Raw genomic sequence first — 22,264 nt, 5'->3', positions numbered from 1 at the left:
CTTGAGTCAAATTGTAGTGTCGGTATAGAGTTTTTTCGAAAAGTTTCTGTTTGTTTTGTTTACCTAAGATTATCTTAACCAGGTGCATAGGTATTATTATTCATTTTAAAAATTTTGTAGATGCACCTGGATATGGGACTTATGTCCTGAAAGTGGGTATGCTTTCCTTTTTAGAAATAAATACTTTTTACAACTATAGCGGAATTTATGATCGACAAATTGTTACTGAGACTGACATATATAATTCGGTTTACTTACTTGAGTGTAGATACACATAATTAAAATGTTAAGTACATTACTGAATGGATTTAAAAAAGCCAAATTAAAATTTAATCGTTAGATGACACCTATAGTTTACATATTGATACCAGGAAATATGTAAACACTCCCCTTATTGTTCGCATATAACAAGTTTTTAGCAACCTTATATCCACTTTTCATCTTTCCTTTGAACACTGTTGTGCGATTTCACAAACTTAAAAAAAAGGTTTGGTACGCAACTAAGTTAATGAAATTTAATTTCACTGAGAATTGTCAGCCTAATTTACATATATATATTCGCCTATTAGTTGTTGTTGCAGTAATGAAAGTAATAATACTTTTCAATTGTTGCAATGTTATCGAAGTTTGAAAATAATGTCATAAGGTTTTGGTGCAAGATTAATGCCCTCAACATTAGAGTGCTTCAGTCCAGTACCATTAGCAGGAACAAGACGAAATTTTTGCAAGACTCCAGCAAACATCTGGAATAAACAAAACTTTGCCAATTGCTCCCCCAAACACCGACGTCGACCTGAAAGTCAAATTGAAGCTGTCAGATATCAGTTACAATTTATGTTACCATTACTTATTCAATTAGCAACAACTCACCAAGACCAAATGGTAAGAATGCATCATCCTCTCTAAGCTTTCCAGTTTCAGTAATGAAACGTTCTGGTCGATACACTTCAGGATCGCCCCAGTGGTCTTTATCCATATGCAATGACCAAATGTTTGTCAGGACAACTGTATTCTGGATATAAAAAAATGCATCAGTTACTTCATGTTAACATCTCTAAATTTAGAAAGCATAAGAAATAGTTCTATTCTGGTACACTTTAGAGATAGCACTATTATTTTTATTGATCTTATTTCTCAGGTTGTAAGTAGCAACATACACGAAATGGTTGGATCTTAGGAATTTCTATTTGCAATATGCATTGCGATAATGGTAATAAAACACAGAGGATTTGCCATCACTCTTGTCATATTTTTGTAGATTTCCTGCTTTTGTGAAATTTACTTACTGTATTAAAAAGATTAATGTTTCAACTCCATGAAACCGTGGGATTCTTCTTTTTCGTGGCTTGCGTGCCATTTCTTCACCATTTGGACATGTTAATTACTGGAATTTGCAGTGTTAATAGAAGAGGGTGGCTCAATGTCCATTCAATCCCATAGCTTTCCCGCCTAGTACGTAATTTGTGCAACCAACCTTTGTGTCTATTGTTATCCCAAGTGTACAATAAATGCTTCTAAATGTTTGTGAATCGCATAGGTGACTACCAGTCCGGTTTTCACTTACCAGGAAGGTACTTGGGCTCGAACAAATAGATCTGTATGAACGTTTGGTTACAGGACCATTATGTACCTCTGAATGTGCTAGTGGGTGTAGTTTTTCTGCGAAACTCTGCAGTCATGCTACAGATATCACTGTAGATGTACGAGGGCAGTTCAATAAGTAATGCAACACATTTTTTTTCTCGGCCAATTTTGGTTGAAAAAACCGGAAATTTCTTGTGGAATATTTTCAAACATTCCCGCTTCGTCTCGTATAGTTTCATTGACTTCCGACAGGTGGCAGCGCTGTACGGAGCTGTTAAAATGGCGTCTGTAACCGATGTGCGTTGCAAACAACGGGCAGTGATCGAGTTTCTTTTGGCGGAAAACCAGGGCATCTCAGATATTCATAGGCGCTTGCAGAATGTCTACGGTGATCTGGCAGTGGACAAAAGCACGGTGAGTCGTTGGGCAAAGCGTGTGTCATCATCGCCGCAAGGTCAAGCAAGACTGTCTGATCCCCCGCGTGCGGGCCGGCCGTGCACAGCTGTGACTCCTGCAACGGCGGAGCGTGCGAACACACTCATTCGAGATGATCGACGGATCACCATCAAACAACTCAGTGCTCAACTTGACATCTCTGTTGGTAGTGGTGTCACAATTGTTCACCAGTTGGGATATTCAAAGGTTTGTTCCCGCTGGGTCCCTCGTTGTCTAACCGAACACCATAAAGAGCAAAGGAGAACCATCTGTGCGGAATTGCTTGCTCGTCTTGTGGCTGAGGGTGACAATTTCATGTCAGAGATTGTTACAGGCGATGAAACATGGGTTAATCACTTCGAACCTGAAACAAAACGGCAATCAATGGAGTGGCGCCACACCCACTCCCCTACCAAGAAAAAGTTTAAAGCCATACCCTCAGCCGGTAAAGTCATGGTTACAGTCTTCTGGGACGCTGAAGGGGTTATTCTGTTCGATGTCCTTCCCCATGGTCAAACGATCAACTCTGAAGTGTATTGTGCTACTCTTCAGAAATTGAAGAAACGACTTCAGCGTGTTCGTAGGCACAAAAATCTGAACGAACTTCTCCTTCTTCATGACAACGCAAGACCTCACACAAGTCTTCGCACCCGAGAGGAGCTCACAAAATTTCAGTGGACTGTTCTTCCTCATGCACCCTACAGCCCCGATCTCGCACCGTCGGATTTCCATATGTTTGGCCCAATGAAGGACGCAATCCGTGGGAGGCACTACGCGGATGATGAAGAAGTTATTGATGCAGTACGACGTTGGCTCCGACATCGACCAGCGGAATGGTACCGTGCAGGCATACAGGCCCTCATTTCAAGGTGGCGTAAGGCCGTAGCATTGAATGGAGATTACGTTGAAAAATAGTGTTGTGTAGCTAAAAGATTGGGAAATAACCTGGTGTATTTCAATGCGGAATAAAACTACCCCTGTTTCAGAACAAAAATGTGTTGCATTACTTATTGAACTGCCCTCGTAATTCTAGACGCCATACGCAATGCAGCAATCTTAACTATTAATGTAAATGGCGAATGTCAATAAAATGCTCCGAGCAATACGAATGACTGCAAAACGCACAGTGAAAAAATGCTAGTTGATCGCATGGAGTATTTGCACATTCTATAATACCAGTGTTGAACGCCACGTCAATGACACTTTTGAAGTTGTTCACTGGTTCACCAATATCGTAGCCAGCGTTCTGCCACGCGTAACGAAGCATTGGTCTGTATACTCCCGCAGATAACTGATTGTAAATGACAGAATGCATATTCATGATAAAGAATCTGTGGTGCAATTTCGGCTGCATTTTACTGGAACGTAGTTTAATGAAGTCTGTTATTCTCTTGGCGTATATTTTATATGTTGCTGCTGTTGTGGTCTTCAGTCCTGAGACTTGTTTGATGCAGCTCTCCACGCTACTCTATCCTGTGCAAGCTTCTTCATCTCCTAGTACCTACTGAAGCCTACATCCTCTGAATCTGCTTAGTGTATTTATCTCTTGGGCTCCCTCTACGATTTTTACCCTCCACGCTGCCCTCCAATACTAAATTGGTGATCCCTTGATGCCTCAGAACATGTCCCACCAACCGATCCCTTCTTCTAGTCAAGTTGTGCCACAAACTCCTCTTCTCCCCAATCCTATTCAATACCTCCTCGTAAGTTATGTGATCTATCCATCTAATTTCAGCATTCTTCTGTAGCACCACATTTCGAAAGCTTCTGTTCTCTTCTTGGCTGGTTCAAATGGCTCTGAGCACTATGGGACTTAACAGCTGTGGTCATCAGTCCCCTAGAACTTAGAACTACTTAACCTAACTAACCTAAGGACATCACACACATCCATGCCCGAGGCAGGATTCGAACCTGCGACCGTAGCAGTCACACGGTTCCGGACTGCGCGCCTAGAAGCTCGAGACCACCGCGGCCGGCTTTCTCTTCTTGTCTAAACTACTTATCGTCCATGTTTCACTTCCATACATGGCTACACTCCATTCAAATACTTTCAGAAACGACTTCCTGACACTTAAATCTATGCTCGATGTTAACAAATTTCTCTTCTTCAGAAATGCTTTCCTTGCCATTGCCAGTCTACATTTTATATCCTCTCTACTTCGACCATCATCAGTTATTTTGCTCCCCAAATAGCAAAACTCCTTTACTACTTTAAGTGTCTCATTTCCTAATCTAATTCCCTCAGCATCACCCGACTTAATTCGACTACATTCCATTATCCTCGTTTTGCTTTTGTTGATGTTCATCTTATATCCTCCTTTCAAGACACTGCCCATTCCGTTCAACTGCTCTTCCAAGTCCTTTGCTGTCTCTGACAGAATTACAATGTCATCAGTGAACCTCAAAGTTTTATGTTTTATATTTTATGTTGCCTGAAGAAATACACATCCAGAGGTTGTGCATATTTTGTAGTTTTAGGCGGAATGATTTTTAAATCTATATGTTTTCCGCCAGATGCTTCCAGTAGTACTCGTTCATCCTTATGTCCAGACCAGGAGTCACAAAGTACTAATGACTTTCTCGACAAATGTGGATTCTAAACTGACAGAAAAAACGTCTTCAGATGTTGTTTCGACATCTTCCCACTAGCACTTGCATCGACGACGACATTTGGAGGGCTCCGCGTTTCTATTTCTGGGAAACAAATACAGAGTTTGTCTGCCAATCGTCCGTCCATTGATATAGCAACATCGATCGTGTAACTACGTGTTGCACAGTTAACTGATTGCAATATCGCGCCTGTTTTTCTCTCCCCTTTCATGGATAGTGTTCTGTCACAAGAAAGTTCATAGTTGAACTGACTCTGATCACAGTTCCATACAGAACTAATATCGATGTTTTCTCTCGTGATATGCTCATTGACGTGAGCATCAAATGCTTGAGCTCTTTCAATCAGCCCTTCTTCGTCATCCTTATCTTTTCGTGCTTGGAGCATAGTGATACGGCGTAATGTTATCCTAAACTCCCTTTTCAAATTAGTAATAAATCCTAATGAAGCTGTAAAGTTTGTACACCCGAGATTTCTGGCTACGTCCAAAGCCCAATGTTGTAAATGCCAATAATGAACGGCGGAACCGCATTCTCGCGCTTCATCGAATTTCGCCATTACACGCTCCTTGATGGTCTTGAACAGCAGTGTACGATTTCCTTTGAAAACTGTATTTCCTTCTCTTTTCTTTGCCACGTAATCCTGTATGTTTTTAATATTGCTTTTAGACTTCAGTTTAGGGTATCTTTTCAGTAGCTTGTCGTACGTGTCGAAACCTCTTACGCAATAATCATCGTACATGTTCTCCAGTGTGTTGTCATCAAACGCCGTGATGATACTTGCAACTTTAACCTTCTTCCTGGGAGACGGTTGGTGTTCACTGTCACTGCTTCCATCGCCTCTTCCCGCACTTGCCGTAGCACTACCGTTTGCAATGAGTTGTTCGTCGTTATCATCCCTATCATCATCATTATGTGTTAGTGTTACAACAGTATCTGTTTCTAACTTATACTCATATTTCTACACTATAAGAGATACCAGAAAACACGCGAATAATTCGTCTTCTACACGAATACCATCTTTAAGAAGAAGGGTCCTTCGTAACTTCGTCTCAACCAATCGCAATACATTAGCAGGATTGATTACCAATCGCCGAGCCAATACACAAATATAGTCACAAAACGCAACTTCAGAGGCACACTGCACCGTCCCTACTGGTCCCGACTGGCGTACCGGCAGGTCTGTGTGCAATGCGGCATGGCATACGCAAAGGCCTCTAACGGACGACTGCAGAGTTTTGCAGATGCTGGAGTATCACTAGTGCAATAAGAGACCTTTACATTATTTCTCACACGATTTTGGTGTATTTATGTTTGTTCGAGCCCAAGTACTTTCCTGGTTAGTTGGATGTGGGAAACCACCTAAAAGTCACATCCAAACTGGCTGGCACACTGGCCCTTGGCGTTAATCTGCATGCTGGCTTCGATCTGGGGCCGAATCCTGGGAGCGAATATCCAGACGTGACGTCTAAGAAACCACAGTAATATAGTAAAAGTCATAAAAGTATTTGTAAATAATAACATCAATAAAATAAGACTGGACACTTTGCTGACGAACTAGTTGCTATGCAGCAGTGAACTATTGATAATGATTACCTTAACATGCATATGAGCTTGTTTCTGACGGACCATACTCTTTAAATATGCAATGCTAACCTGTTTCTTGAATAGAAACCTGTGGAACAATTCTGACATATGAGCTTGGAACTTCAATAGTGGCATTACACTTATTTACAACATATAAAAAACAGATACAAGTTTCAAAGTTTTAGTGTCCTTCGGATTAGTATCCAGTATTGTGTACAACCCCTTACCAGCGATGTGTTAGTCGTAAGATACCCTTAGTACAGCCGGTTGTGTTGATAGTGCGAGTGGAGCGGTCTATTACCCGAAGAATATCTGTAACGGTTCTAAAGCGAATGCTTTCTTCAATCTGGTTATCAAGTTGAAGTCACAAGGGATTAAATCCAGAGAATGCGGTGGATGGTACAGCTCTTCCCTGCTCAATCGACAATACAAATTAGTCACAACTTGTGCCTCACCATTGTCATGCAAAATGAAGTGTGGGTACAGCAGCAAGCGTCGACGCTTCTTTCTCTAAAGCTGTTATTTTTTGTGACACAGCCTAGGCCATGACTCCAGCTTGAACTCTAAGCTGAAGGAGAATTTCATGGTATTCGCTTGAGAATCGTCAGAGATTCTTCGAGTAATAGACAGCTCCACTCTCATTAGCAACACAACTGGTGCTGCTAAGGATTTCCTACAACTTCCACATTGGTGACGATGGATTATACATAACGACGGTGACTATTTTGAAGTTCAGTAAAACTTTCAAACATTTATTTTGCGTCTCCTCAATGCGTATAGAGGGTAAGTCAGAGGGAAAGGTACATACTTTGAGTGGTGTTAGAATACGTCATTCTGAACAAAAAGTGTCCTCTGAACATATGTCCTGTTCTTAACTGTTTCAGGAGAAACTAAGGAAAACAATGGGGAACAGAACAAATGCAGATGCCGGCTAATGAGACATTTTGATATAATGATATGTTTAATTACAACACAAAAGATGTTAAAAATGTCCACTGTCAACTACAACACATTTTGCAAGTCTTGTAGGAAGCAACTGTCGTACTGATATGAGCTCGTTCATGAAGTCCTTTATTTGAACACATGCACGTAAAATACGAACGAAGAGTTCAATGAGTAAAGAATATCTCGGCCATTGTTTGTGTCGAAATATCTGCAATTGGAGATGCATCAGCCCAACTGGTGTACAAGTCAGTTGCTGTGAAGATACATCGGAAGACAATTGATGGAAGCAGTGGGCTCGCTAAATCAATGTGTGTGTGTGTGTGGAAAAAGAGGTTCGGATTCAGAAAAATGACCTATGAAAAGTAAAAACAACGCTATGTGGCCTTTTGTCGCTTTGGTTGTTTTTACATGTGAGCGTCGGTGAAGGACATGACATGCGGCTAACACCCACGATTTTCAAACTGCTGTATCTTGGACGTAGTTAAGAAAAGCGCATACGTTCATTTAAAGTTTTTTGTTCGGAATCACTAGCACTATCACCCTCAAAGCATATGCCTTTCCTCCTGACTCACGCCGTATAAAGTGAAGTCGCCTGCTCGCTTCCTTCTAAACGGTTCAAATGGCTCTGAGCACTATGGGACTCAACTGCTGAGGTCGTTAGTCCCCTAGAACTTAGAACTAGTTAAACCTAACTAACCTAAGGACATCACAAACATCCATGCCCGAGGCAGGATTCGAACCTGCGACCGTAGCGGTATTGCGGTTCCAGACTGCAGCGCCTTTAACCGCTTCCTTCTATATATGAAGGCTAATCACAGGAAGTGGCGTACGGCTTTTGATCTAGGTTTGACTACTCGATAAACCGATTCATCAAGAAGGTATCTGTATACAATTTATAAATATTTCGTAGAAATTGACTGAATTATGTGAATTAAAGTATCTCGACATTGCGAAAACGATGACGATGCAAAATCCACCGAGCGATCAGCCGTCACAACTCGCGGGAAAAGCAGTGACTCGAGAAAGCAGCAAGCGCAAACAAATATGTATATGGCGTTGTGTCCTAGCACCAGATTCTGCAGCTAGTTGCCGGAAAGTTGTGGGATCGAATCCCAGTATGAGCACTTTTTACTTTGCGCTTAAACCTGTCATTCACCCGTCAAGGAAGTGGGGATACAGCACAATTAGACTGTGGTTCGGATTCCACAGTGCATAGTAGCTCCCCTTTCCTTGGCTGGTTTATATAAACGAAATTTTGCAGCATCGCAGCCGAGACTCAACTTTCAGCTACCGGTATCTGCTTTCCTTCAATCAAGCATGTGATTACGATTCTTCGGATGGAGGGGCGAAAAAGTCTGGCGTAAAGCGTCTGCGACACAAAATTGCTGCAATGAGTTTCAACAATGAATCTGTCCATACTAAGCTTTACAACAGGAGTGCCATCAGGCCCTACACATCTACATCAAGGGCGTTTTTCTGTTTTCTTTTTAATTTTATTTGAGTTTTGGTATTCGAACATGATCCACTCAGCCAACACATTATATCCTACAAATCTTCTCTGCCACATATGAATTTAAATCTCTTGCTCTTATCTCAAAGGTAGCCAGAACCACCTAGGGAATTGCAAGGCTGTGATCACGTGCTCAGTGTAGTAGTAGATACATTGCAGTTTGTAAGGCTCGAGCTACCCCAGCTATAGATGCAGGCATCTCTCTGTAACAAATGTTTATACCATGATAACCATACAGCCTTTCGTATTCTCGACTAGTTTGGAGGTTGGAGTATTTTGTCAGGAATATACACTACTGGCCATTAAAATTGCTACACCACGAAGATGACGTGCTACAGACGCAAAATTTAACCAACAAGAAGAAGATGCTGTGATATGCAAATGATTAGCTTTTCAGAGCATTCACACAAGGTTGGCGCCGGTGGCGACACCTACAACGTGCTGACATAAGGAAAGTTTCCAACCGATTTCTCATACACAAACAGCAGTTGACCGGCGTCGCCTGGTGCAACGTTGTTGTGATGCCTCGTGTAAGGAGGAGAAATGCGTACCATCACGTTTCCGACTTTGATAAAGGTCAGATTGTAGCCTATCGCGATTGCAGTTTATCGTATCGCGACACTGCTGCTCGCGTTGGTCGAGATCCAATGACTGTTAGCAGAATATGGAATCGGTGGGTTCAAGAGGGTAATACGGAACGCCGTGCTAGATCCCAACGGCCTCGTATCACTAGCAGTCGAGATGACAGGCATCTTATTCGCATGGCTGTAACGGATCGTCCAGCCACGCCTCGATCCCTGAGTCAAAAAGTGGGGACGTTTTCAAGTCAACAACCATCTGCACGAACAGTTCGACGACGTTTGCAGCAGCATGGACTATCAGCTCGAAGACCATGGCTGCGGTTAGCCTTGAAGCTGCATCACAGACAGGAGCGCCTGCGATTGTGTACTCAACGATAAACCTGAGTGCACGAATGGCAAAACGTCATTTTTTCAGATGAATCCAGGTTCTGTTTACAGCATCATGATGGTTGCATCTGTGTTTAGCAACATCGCGGTGAACGCACATTGGAAGCGTGTGTTCGTCATCGCCATACTGGCGTATCACCTGGCGTGATGGTATGGGGTGCCATTGGTTACACGTCTCGGTCACCTCTTGTTCGCATTGACGGCACTTTGAACGGTGGACGTTACATTTAACATGTGTTATAACCCGTAGCTCTACCCTTCATTCCATCCCTGCAAAATCCTACATTTCAGCAGGTTAATGCACGACCGCTGATTGCAGGTCCTGTACGGGCCTTTCTGGATACAAAAAATATTCGACTGCTGCCCTGGTCAGCATATTCTCCAGATCTCTCACCAATTGAAAACGTCTGGTCAATGGTGGCTGAGCAACTGGCTCTTGATGAACTGTGGTATCGTGTTGAAGCTGCATGGGCAGCTGTACCTGTACACGCCATCCAAGCTCTGTTTGACTCAATACCCAGGCGTATCAAGGCCGTTATTACGGCCAGAGGTGGTTGTTCTGGGTACTGATTTCTCAGGATCTACGCACCCAAATTGCGTGACAATGTAATCACATGTCAGTTCTAGTATAATATGTTTGTCCACTGAATACCCGTTTATCATCTGCATTTCTTCTCGATGTAGCAATTTTAATGGCCAGTAGCGTACATTAATATCTTTGTGTACAGCTGCTCTCTGTTTTAAAGGACCCCCACCTCCATACTCGTCGAGAAAACTGCAGACTGCATGGGTATCGTGGTATAAACGTACTGTACATTACAGGTAGATGCCTTCATCTGTGTCTCAAGCCTTATGAACCGCAGTGTATCTTTAACTACACTGATCACATGACCATTGACTTCAAATTCTCTAGTTCGATCTGCCTACCTGTGAGTTACATTGGATGCCTTGCTTCTATGCCTGATTTATACCTGTGTTAATGCTACAATGGTTATAATGTGGAATCTTGGCATGTATTGTCATGACAGGATGAGGTGTTCCCTATTACCAGAATGCCGCTGTTCCACTTCAGACAATCTAGGTTCGGAATACTAATCTGAATAGGTAGATAACTGTGGTGTCACCGCCAGACACCACACTTGCTAAGTGGTAGCCTTTAAATCGGCCGCGGTCCATTAGTATACGTCGGACCCGCGTGTCGCCACTGTCAGTAATTGCAGACCGAGCGCCACCACACGGCAGGTCTAGAGAGACGTACTAGCACTCGCCCCAGTTGTACAGCCGACTTTGCAAGGAACGGTTCACTGACAACTACGCTCTCATTTGCCGAGACGATAGTTAGCATAGCCTTCAGCTACATTTGCTACGACCTAGCAAGGCGCCGTATTCAATTGATATTGAGATTCTATTAATGTATCATCAAGAGCGATGTTCTACAAATGTGGATTAAAGTTAAGTATTCCAGAAGCTACGTACTTTTCTTTATAGCATTCATTACGTATCCTGTTTCAGACCTCACGCCAGCCTGCGTGAGCTTAAGCGCGTGCCTTTCGGCTTCCTCTCATTGTGTCTAGGCTGTCTTGTCTAGACACAACAATAACCTGCTGTGTATAGCCCCAGTACAAACTGATTTTCGCTGATGTCAGCTTAACACTTTCCTGAGAGGGATCTAACTATTGCAGCAGCTGTGTGTAGATGACTTTCAGAGGCATGTATTCTGTATAAGTGTCATTATATATATTATTTAGTGGCTAGCGAGCATCTATCTGCACCTTATGGTTTTAATGTTAAACGAAGTTATCGTGTTATGCTACTCGTTTTAGTGTGTGTTAGCGGTGTATTTGTGGTAAAACATCGAACAGTGCTACAACATTGCACTGTGCTATTTGTTACTCATTTCATGTCTTTCCTCATGTATCTTAGAATGGAGATATGGAGTATTTGGAGAAAAAAAAGGCCGGAAATGTTATGAATAGCAATGGAAGGAGTGTGTGCTTATAGAAAATAGATCATATCATGTCTATGTTACACATCATTTTAATACAAGCTGCGTGTGTTGTGTAATATTTAAAGCACTGGACGTTGGTCATATAACGGTGCATTTACGGACAATATACTGTGTCAGGAATTAGGCGTTAGGCATTAAGCATCAGGCATTATGTTTTAGGTATCAGGGGTTAGGTGTCAAATGTTAGGCGTTAGCTGTTAAGTGTGTTGTGCTTAGTGCGAGTGCGAAGGCTGAATGTGACCATATGAAACTGCATGTGGTCGGCTGTGGTGTAGTTGCTTCTGCAAAGTATCATCACATAGTCCGCCAATAAATAAATTGCCCTCTTTTAAACAAAACTGTATTTTTCATTTAAAGAGTAGAAGACTTCAACAGAAGCGCTGGGGGCCCTCTGGCGTTCAAGTCTGCAGTAAATGCTATGCAGCTGCAGCTGCTAACCATGAGTCCTGCCTGCTCTTCGGTTGCAGCAGAGAGTGCAACCACGCACAATGCCAAGTCTACAGTTAAAGGTTCTCAGCCTTGGCTGATACCAAGAGGAGTCTTGCAGCACTGGCACTGTGCACTGTCAATCCGGATCACAACAGTTGCAGAACAATGGATAACAGAGTCATGGTCATGGGAGTGAGTGTAGCTTCTCGTCACACCATGTGTGTTATTTCCACAGAAATACACCATACGTTTCTGTGTGATAACATTGTTCTGTTCTTCATGACAGCTATTGGTCACACCTGAATAAGTGATATCCACAGAAATTCACGTGTCAGTATGCATTCTGAGAAAAAGATGATATCCTTGCTGCACAGTCCCCTTGCATGCGCCCATAAATAGTGGGGCACCCGAAAGAGAGATTATTATAAAAGTGTATAGCCACATGCTGACAAGAATTCGTCGGTGCTAGGACTGGCTCTCTGAGACTCCCTGCAAAGCATATGACGTTACTGGTAGATGTGTGGTTCCCTGTTATAAAGGCTGCTATTGTGGATATGTGAGACAAAATGGTTTTCCTCACCTCAAAGAGACTATGAGGTACTGATGTATTTGGAAACACACATTATCAAACAATCTTTATGTCACCACTGGTATATGCTACTATTGAGTTGTAAGGTGGTAGGTTCTTTACAGTGTTCTTAGAGGATGAGCATTAACAAAACCGACAAACTTCAGGGACAGACTCCGAACGGAAAAGTGAAGAAAAAATGTCCTATGAACATTTGTCCAGAAATGCGCCATTGCCATGATAGGAGGAGCTGACAAGTGAAATTTCCTGTGATCATGTGCTGTTTAGTCCTTGTGGGTTGCAGGCTGTATAACAGATGCAGCGTACTGTAAGCAGCGCAAATGGTCTGGTATTTATATTGGGAATAAGCTGAGATGGTGTTTGCATATGGCCAAGCAGATGGAATTGGTCGAGAGGCAGCACGGCTATACCAAAACAAGTATCCTCACAGACATAAACCACATCACACAACATTTGAAGCCATTTTTGCGAGTTTGTGTGAAAATGAGTCCTTTCAGCAGACGATGCTAGGTGGCAGACTGTGCATACACCAGATCTGGAGGATTGGGTTCTGCAGGATATTGAAATAAACCTTAGTATAAGTACAAGGCAAGTGGCCTGCCCACACATTCGTCTCTCTGAAAGGACCAATGATCACACGAACGCCCAAAAAAGGCTTTAAATGTTGTCTGATGTGGTTGGTTTCTGTGAGCGTATTAGTTCTGATATAGCCGTGCTGCCTATCGACTGTATATTAAAAAATGGAGAAATATTGCTCCTCACAATACTGTCAGTGGGGGAGTCTGACTGTCGCGATTTGGCACTCTTTCATAAACAAATCGCAGAGTTTACCATTAAATTATTCTGTTACATTACTATTAATCCCCACTTTATGTGGAATATGTTATCAACGGATTCATTTACTATCCTGTCTCAGGACACTGCATTATGAATCTATATTAGCAGAACCAGCCTGATTTGGTGGGCCTATAAAGCTTCCTAGGTGGAGAGTGATGTGCACTTGGGCACTTGGAGGTGATATCTTTCATATACAGTGACACATAGGGATATGTTATATGATGACACAATTGGAGTTGAGTGTTTAATTTGAATGACCTCCAGTTTTATAGTAAACCCTATATTATACATTTATATGTCAAATCATAAGAGCAGGAATGAACAAAGTTACTGTTAACCTACTTATAGAGTTTATAAAGCATCCAGACATGCAGCTACAGAAAACTTTTACACCTCCCTTGGCTAAAGAACGTGGTAATACTAGGCTGGAGACCACTACAGAATGGATCATGTGTTTGATCCCTTTGTAAGACTGTTATTGGGGACCCTAACATGTACGATATGGTTGAGGACTTGATGTTGTGTGTGTATTGCAGCTGAGGCGGCGTCAAGGTTTGGTAGAATTTCTGATATAATTTCTGTTTATGACCCACTAAATTTTAGAACCCAAATAATTCTGAATCTACATTTACATATCTGTACCTTACAGCCAATAACCTCTCTTCGATATGGGTTTCGGAATTCATTTATAGCAGTGGTTGGTGATCATGAAATGTCTTGCAATAGGCCTTAGGCATATTTGATGCCTCATTGTGTTTGCAAGATGAGCAGTCTTACTTGTAATACAATGTTAGTTTTGCTTGAATTTCCCTAGAAGTCTTGCATGTATTGCGATGAGCATGCACGTTAATGAGTTATATTGACGCATTAGATGCAGCAGTATTTAAGTTTTGGAGCTTATTTGGGCTTGAAAAGTATGAAACATCTCATAATAAATGATAAGTATTTTACTTTATCTCAGAGGTATTAACTCTGAGATTATCTCTGGAAATGTCGCATCTCTTACTGTTACCACTTTTGGTCGAGTGTTTATAAACTGTTCCTTTTGTTCTGTAGTGTAACGGCTATATTGTAATAAAGCAATTTATTTCTTCCTTCTCTTGGTAGACAATTGTATTGTATTTAGATACTCCTACAACGTAAATAGTACATTTTTCCAGCACATTTTAGAATATTGTGCCATCATAGACGTCGAGATACTCGATGCAAACATCACACATTTTGTGTTGCTGAAACATTTTGCAGAATTTTTGGAATATTGTGACTTCATACTTGCAGAAAATAATACAGCCTACAAAGCTTTTAGAGACCCTCGCCACCATGGATCTGACTGCAAATTGCTGTTATTATATGTAGTTTTTAGTAAACGTTGTTTCATCTAGAATAATAGCAATAACTGGCAATCAATAGCATCAATTATATTTTTTTAGTGAATAACATGATGCATTATCTTTGTCCCTCCTAAACTGGTGCTTGTGAACAATTTAAATACGGAAATATTTAATCTGGGGGTTTAACATGATTTACATCAAAAATAGGTCTAATTAGTTACACTCAGGCTGTGAGTTTTTTTACATGTTTGCTTGCTTAGCATAGTGTTTAGCTAACACACATTTTCCTGCAGTTGTAAGTTTGGTCAGGTTACTTTTATGACACAGAATCCTTAGGCTTGCCCTCTAAAATGTCAGTTGTTAAGTATGGATATCTAGCATTGGAGTACACAATTTTCGGCACTAAATGGTCAAATATGTGCGTATATGGAATTAACTTGCACTTTCTTTCACATTGACATATTTTCGCAATATTGTGTACATTAATTGTGTTTCATGTACTGGACCTCAATTGGGCTCTGGATAATTTGTGTAAACATCGCACTTTGTTCACTCCCTATGTAATTTGCAGACATTTTAGAATATTTCAACATCTTAGATATTGAAAAATAATTAATTTTCGACTCTGTTGCGTTTTAACAGTTGAAACTTCTGTTGGTGATAGTGAGAACTACCCATTGTACAAAACAACGAACTATCCACATTTATACAGTTCTGCCACCTACTGGTGGCAGTATTAACCTCAAAGAAATTGTGCTTCAAAGATTGAACTGTGCTATATTGTCGCAGTGTAGCCACCTGCTGGTGACAAGAGAAACTGGGATGTGATACACGACTTGATTTTTTTTGCATTTCCATTATTTATGGGATAGAATTAAAGATGAAACTCATTTTAACAAACCTGAATTCCTAATTTATTACTTGTATTTTATAAGCAAATGTTGTTTTTTAATTATTTATAGAGAAGTATGCTATCTAATCATTCCAATTTTCCATGGCGAATAATATACAGCTTCTCATGAATTTTACTAATGTGACTCATGAGCCAGGAATTTTGGAAGACAATAATGGAAACCTTGTTGACAAAATTTTTCTGTACTTTAGGCAATTCAGATTCCTTATCATATCTGGCTGTCACATAGGTACAGGGTACGAGGCAGAGGGGAGGGGGCAGGTTGTGGAGGTCTCCCCCTTCCCTCCCACTACATGCATTCACACATAGCTAGATGTGCTTCTACTGAAGTCTTGATTCCTGGTATGGGCTTGGAGATAAGGTACTGTTGATGCTGATACGACACAATTACCAGTCCCATACCCCTCCCCTTCTCCACCCCCTCCCCTTCTTGGCCTTGGTGTGTAGTTACCTTCAAGACAAGGAAGTACTGGTGCTGCTGTAAGCGGAATATTACATATATAATTGCCTCAGCTGTCTGATTGATGCTGACTAAGCGATTTTTTGCCAGAATGGCCAGTGCCCTACTTATCCCCCTCCCCCCTCTCCATGATTCACTTTACCTGAAATTGATCGAGTGAATCCGAAATGCTGCATAAAGTGGTTATTTTGTACACAGATCTTCGTCGAATACTCTCACCTGAGTGTGGCCAGTGAAACAATTAGTCAAGGGTCAGTTCACTATTTGGGACATAGCTTCTAAACGCTTTCAGTATAAACTCGTGAATGTAATAGATATTCTCAGAAAACACAAAATGTCGTCTATGTACGATAATACACATCTTTGGGTGTTCCATTGTAACTCTGGAATGCCTGAAACGATTTGAAACAGTCTTGGTACATGTGTGAATTATTATACGGGAAGAAGTACTAATGGACTTGGAACACATAGCGAAATAGTATACACTACCACAATCAAAACAACGAAACGATAGGATCAAAGCAAAGTACCTACACAAAGTACACGACGTGAATGTGGATGTATACAAAAATGTAAACGAGAAAATATTGTATGTAATCCCAGTGTAGTGTGCTAGAAATTAAACAAACGCCTGTGGATAGAAGATCACGTGAAAATAATGCGGGAGACAAAACTGACCGCTGATGATGCTTTATATAAAGTTCAGAATGTCTTGTACAAATAAGACTTTATAGACAAGACAGTGCAGCTCTCACATTAGTTGCAATGAATTTGTACGAGATTTTGCTTTTTAATTTGTATACTGTGTATAACTTTAATTTATAGGTCTTAAATAGAATAAATTTATTTACACACTGTGAGCATATTTAATTCAGTTTGCTAAGCTGTGCTGCAACATGTCGTGAAAATAAACTTAAAAATGTGATCCTGCAAGAAGCCGATCTCTGTTAATTATTCCTTTCTGCGAGCATAGGAACACAACGTAAAACCAAGGAGATTGTCACTACGAAAAAAAGGTTTTTATCATGTGTTGTTTGGGTGTGGTAATGCTGCCTCCTTGTCATTGTGAGAATGCTTTTGTAATTCTTTTAAAAAGGTTTGCTAGACAAACGAAAAAGGCCTTCAATGACTTTTGGGTGTTCTTCTAGGCGTAATTGCAGAAAGGGATCTCCTGCAAATGGCTGAAATATCACTTAGTGCGATGATTCGTGTAATCCTCCTTGGCACAATACCTAGGAACAACGGGTCAGGCTTTTATTTTGCATGGAACGGATACATACAAGAAAAATCAAATGAGCCAAATCAGTTACTTAGTATCCTCACACTCAGATCCAAAGTATCAAGATATTTAATGCAGGTCAAAAACCGCTTTCTCCATCATAGGCTGTACAATTTATTATGAAAGCTGAACTATGTCATCAACATTCGTTTAGTATATAACCCAGTTTCGTTTCTTGAGCATTTTGAAGTGTAGCTATAACAATCAACAACAATAAACGTCAGTGTTTTATATTACACCCGCATTTGAAATCGCAGCAGACCGAGACTGGCTAATGTGCAAAACAAATACTGCAATAAAAGTTCATTTTGTTCTGAGAAACTAAATACCCAGCGATGGATCGACAACATGGTTCCAACCTTCAAATCAGTTACACTGATCAGCCAAAACATTATAACCATCTACCTGATAGCCAGTATGTTCATCTTTGGCACAGATAACAGCAACGACGCCTCGTGGCTTGGAAACACTGAGGCCTTGGTAAGTCGCTGGAGGGAGTTGGTACCACATCTGCACACACACACAAGTCACCTAATTCCCGTTAATTCCAGGGAGGGAGGGGGGTGGGCGATGAACTTTAACGCCATGTTCAATCACATCCCAGATGTATTTGATCGGGTTCAAATCTGTTGAGCAAGGGGGGATGGGGTCAACACATAAATTGGAACTCGCCCCCGTGTTCCTCGAAAAACCCAATCATACTCTTGGCCTTGTGACATGGCGTATTGTCTTGTTGAGAAATGCAACTATTGTCAGGTAACATGATTGTTATAAAGGAGTGTACGTAGTCTGCAACAAGTGTACGTTACTCATTGGCCCTATTGGCGCCTTGCACGAGCTCCACTGGACCCATGTGTACCTATGTGAATATTCCCCAGAACATAATGGAGCCGCCGCCAGCTTGTCTCTGTCCTGCAGGACAGGTGTCAAGGAGCTGTTCCCATGGGAGTCGACGAATTAGTGCCCTTCCATTGGCATGATGAAGAAGGTATCGAGATTTGTCAGATCATGGAAAGCTCTGCCACTGAGTCAACATCCAGCGCCAATGGTCACGAAATGGTCGAGCGGTTCTAGGAGCTACAGTCTGGAGCCGCGCGAACGCTACGGTCGCAGGTTCGACTCCTGCCTTGGGCATGGATGTGTGTGATGTCCTTAGGCTAGTTAGGTTTAATAGTTCTAAGTTCTAGGGGACTGATGACCTCAGAAATTATGTCCCATCGTGCTCAGAGCCACTTGAACCATTTGAACCAATGGTCACGTTCCCATTTCAGTCAAAGTGCCGATGTCGTGGTGCTAACGTCGGCACCTGCATGGGAGGCTGCGGAGGCCCATCGTTTGGAGTGATCGGTGCACTATGTGTTCAGACACACTTGTACTCTGCCCAGCATTAAAGTCTGATTTTAGTTCCGACACAGTTCGCCGCCTGTCCTATTTCACCAGTCTGCACACCCTACGACATCCGACATCTTTGACGTGGGGTGGTTGTCCGGCCACGCGACGTCTGGTCTTGGTTACATCTAGATTTAGCCACGTGTTGACGACACTCATCACAGCATTCCTCGAACACCCGAAAAGTCGAGCAGTTCCCGAAATGCTCGTGCCGAGCCTGCGGACCATGATAAGCTGTCCTCAGTCAAATTCAGATAAATCATATGCCTTCCCCATTATACACATGGCAGCATGCTCACTGATACTACATGCACAGTGCGTGTGTCTGACTAGCAGTCATCCCTCACCACGTGACGATGCTATCGTCGGGTTTGTATCGATAGTAGGTCGGTAGTCATAATGTTCTGGCTGACCAGTGTATATTTTAAGAGAAATCGAATGGTAATACGTTACTTTGATTACCGTATGAACTACTTCTATCTCTTTCAGCTCACCAATTCTGCTTTTCTTAGCACACTTCGTTCCGCTGTTTGCTACTAATGTATCATTAATAGCTTCTTTGGTTTGTGTTCTTGCGGCATTACGTTTTAGGTAGATCTGAGCTCCATTTGAGGTTGAAACAAGGTGTTAATTTGTTATAATCTCTGTTTGTGCCCCTGCTCTGTGTGCTGTGACAAATGAAGTACATGAAAAAGAAACCTTGTTACTTCTTCGAGAAGGACTATAGGAATATAGTTATTATGACAACATGTTTACTCCAACTCAGTTTCTATCTTTCGCTACTCTACGACGTCAGGGTAACTTGCGAGTGTAGAACGCATATGTGTCGCACCTCAGTTAGTTGTCAACGCGTGAGCTGCCAACGCAAGGACACCTGCTCATTAAATGCCGCCCATAGCTTCTGAAGATGGCCTTTGAAGGCCGAAACCTGATGTGACTGTATCACAAGAAAGTGATTGTGTCAAAAAAAGATACGGTACAATAAGCAAATTACCGTCCCCGCAAACGAGATGTCGTTTTGCCCAAGATGTTGATCATCGCCGTAACCCTGTAATACAGTCAACGCTAGACTATCGTTGGCTAGCCAGACCATATACGTCTACTGAAACAGATGTCACAATAACTATCTGAACGTAAAAAGTCAACTATTGAAATCCTGGAATTTTGTATGGAAGAAATTGATACTCTGAGAAAATTTCTCAGCAATAAGATTTTCACCCATGTTTGCGTTATATTTTTTTCCATGCGACACATTATTATACTAACCTTTGGAAGTTTACAGCCGTGTAGGGTGGTGTCTTCTAGCACCCGTCGAGTTCCACGTGTTGGTATGACGTAACACATTCTCTGTGATTCCATAATAGCAGCTCTGGTGTAAACCAATCTACAAATAACAAATGTTCCTATTATTATTTCATAGACATTGATTTTCATACAACACTTTTATGTGAATTATATAAAACATGTGACAATGGTCAAGGTCTTGCTTATTTATGAATCATATTCACATAAATTCTTCTTATAAAAGAATGTATTGAAACGTTGTTTTAAAAATGCCAGAGCAGAAATGATTCAAACTTCAGGACGATTACGTCTCTTAGTTTGCGTTCTCGTTTGAGTTGTACACATCAAAAGAATAACACTACTCTCAAAACGCATATTCGTCATGGCCCGAAACGAAAGATAATGATACTCAGTCTGCAATATTCGATTCTGTTGATCGATATTGCTTCATCGAAGATGATCAAACATGGTTCCTACTTTCGATCTTCGCATGGATGCAGAAATGACAGAATGATGCATTACATTTTGTATCAAAAATTCGGAAGAACAAGCACCTCTTTCAGCAATAGCCTACTGTAGGTCGCTGAAACAATGCAACACTCCGCGTAACAGAATATGACCCATAAGTGACACAGACTTTGCAATACGTAATTATCCTAAAAAACGACAATAAGTCACGTGAATAGGGACAGATGGGCAAGTTTTTATTAATACGTGCTATATTGAGTGGAAATGACAGTTACAGTTTTTCTCATTATCTGAAATCAAGCAATGACTTTAACAACAAAATGAATTCTCGTATTGCTTTTACACAAGTAATAAATAGTACAATCAATCTCATTTCACTGAAATTCCTAATATTAATGCAATAGTTATCGATTTCACAAATGAGCAGATGAAACATTTTGACAGTTCTTTTCATAAGCAACAAAATTACACTTTTTCAATGAATATCTGTTCTTGATGCGCTGTCTTGTAGTTCACCGCTTTCACAGGGATAGAAGACAAAATATCATTTGCCAGGCAGCATTACTTTTCTGGTAAATTCATCAACAATACGTCTGAACTATTTTATTAGGTTTTTACACAAAATGAAATCCATTTATATCCATAAGTCCGGTTTTTACACAAAATTAACGCTTATAGTTTTTGGCTTTTGCCATTTACACTGATACTGATACGTAAAGCAAGCAATTAATTGAATACTTACATTAAAAGATGCTGCTGGTGGAACGTTACTAGTGCACTGAAAAACAAGAACCCGTTTTGTAGGTATAATTAATAGCCGATATTCATCTTTACCTGTGCGTCAAGATCAACTGAAAGTGTTCTTACTGTTGTAAGGAGTCGTGGCTGGCAGAGCAACAAGCAAGGATTCTCAGACGATTTAGTGATAGTAATACTTGGCAAAATTGGTATTACCGTTAAAACAACGGCCCTGATCATTGTGCAAAACTGCTTCAGAAAACAGTATCTAAGCGTCAGTCCCAAGAAACTGATGTAGTAGTAGTCACGAGAGAAGTCCAGGAGTTTGAAACTGCTTGGCATAGATTTTTGGAAACATTCAGATTTGAAGAGCTACTAGTGCTAATTGCACTGCCATTGTAAAAACTATGATGTGCTTGCTTACTTCATCCAGTTTCTTTCATTCTGTATTTGGCTAGCAAACGGAACAAAATGATGAAGTGCCACTTTCGCAAAATTTCATTATGTTCTAGTATGTCAAGTTCATGTATCTTGAACAGAAAAAACAAAGGTAGCTTGTCCATTATATTCAACGATAATGTTTTCTGGGCAAAATATGCCAGCAAGTACTAGACAAATGTCGGTTTTTAATGTGAAAAACCCTTTGAAAAATTAGTTATCTCAGCTTTGTGGGACGTTTTTCTTCAGCTTAATGAACATGTTTCACATGGCCATCCCCTCAATAGCCACATTTCTCATTTGAGAAAAGCTGTACTTAGTGAGTATTTCAAAACAAGACTGCGTTACGGAGTAAGACTCCACAGTGAGAAGCTACACAATGCTCAGATAAGGAGTTTCTACACAAAAATAATTATATTCAAAAACTAAGGATTATGTTCTTGTTTTTAAAATAGAATTATATAC

General features: G+C 41.0%; 1 protein-coding gene across 1 annotated transcript in view; it reads right to left on the bottom strand.

Moving 5' to 3' along the window:
- Positions 1-614: 614 nt before the first annotated feature.
- Positions 615-22,264, bottom strand: part of LOC124613501 (methyl farnesoate epoxidase-like) — a 164,712-nt gene continuing 143,062 nt past the window's right edge. The window contains exons 7-9 of the mRNA XM_047142209.1: positions 20,138-20,255; positions 871-1,012; positions 615-793 (exon numbers count right to left, since the gene is read on the bottom strand). Coding sequence (XP_046998165.1) covers positions 618-793; positions 871-1,012; positions 20,138-20,255 — 436 coding nt within the window. The 3' untranslated portion in view covers positions 615-617. The remainder of the gene's footprint in view (positions 794-870; positions 1,013-20,137; positions 20,256-22,264) is intronic.

Source organism: Schistocerca americana, chromosome 4 (genome assembly GCF_021461395.2).
Source record: "Schistocerca americana isolate TAMUIC-IGC-003095 chromosome 4, iqSchAmer2.1, whole genome shotgun sequence".
Classification (NCBI taxonomy): Eukaryota; Metazoa; Arthropoda; class Insecta; order Orthoptera; family Acrididae; genus Schistocerca; species Schistocerca americana.
This window is presented reverse-complemented; position numbering and strand designations above follow the sequence as displayed.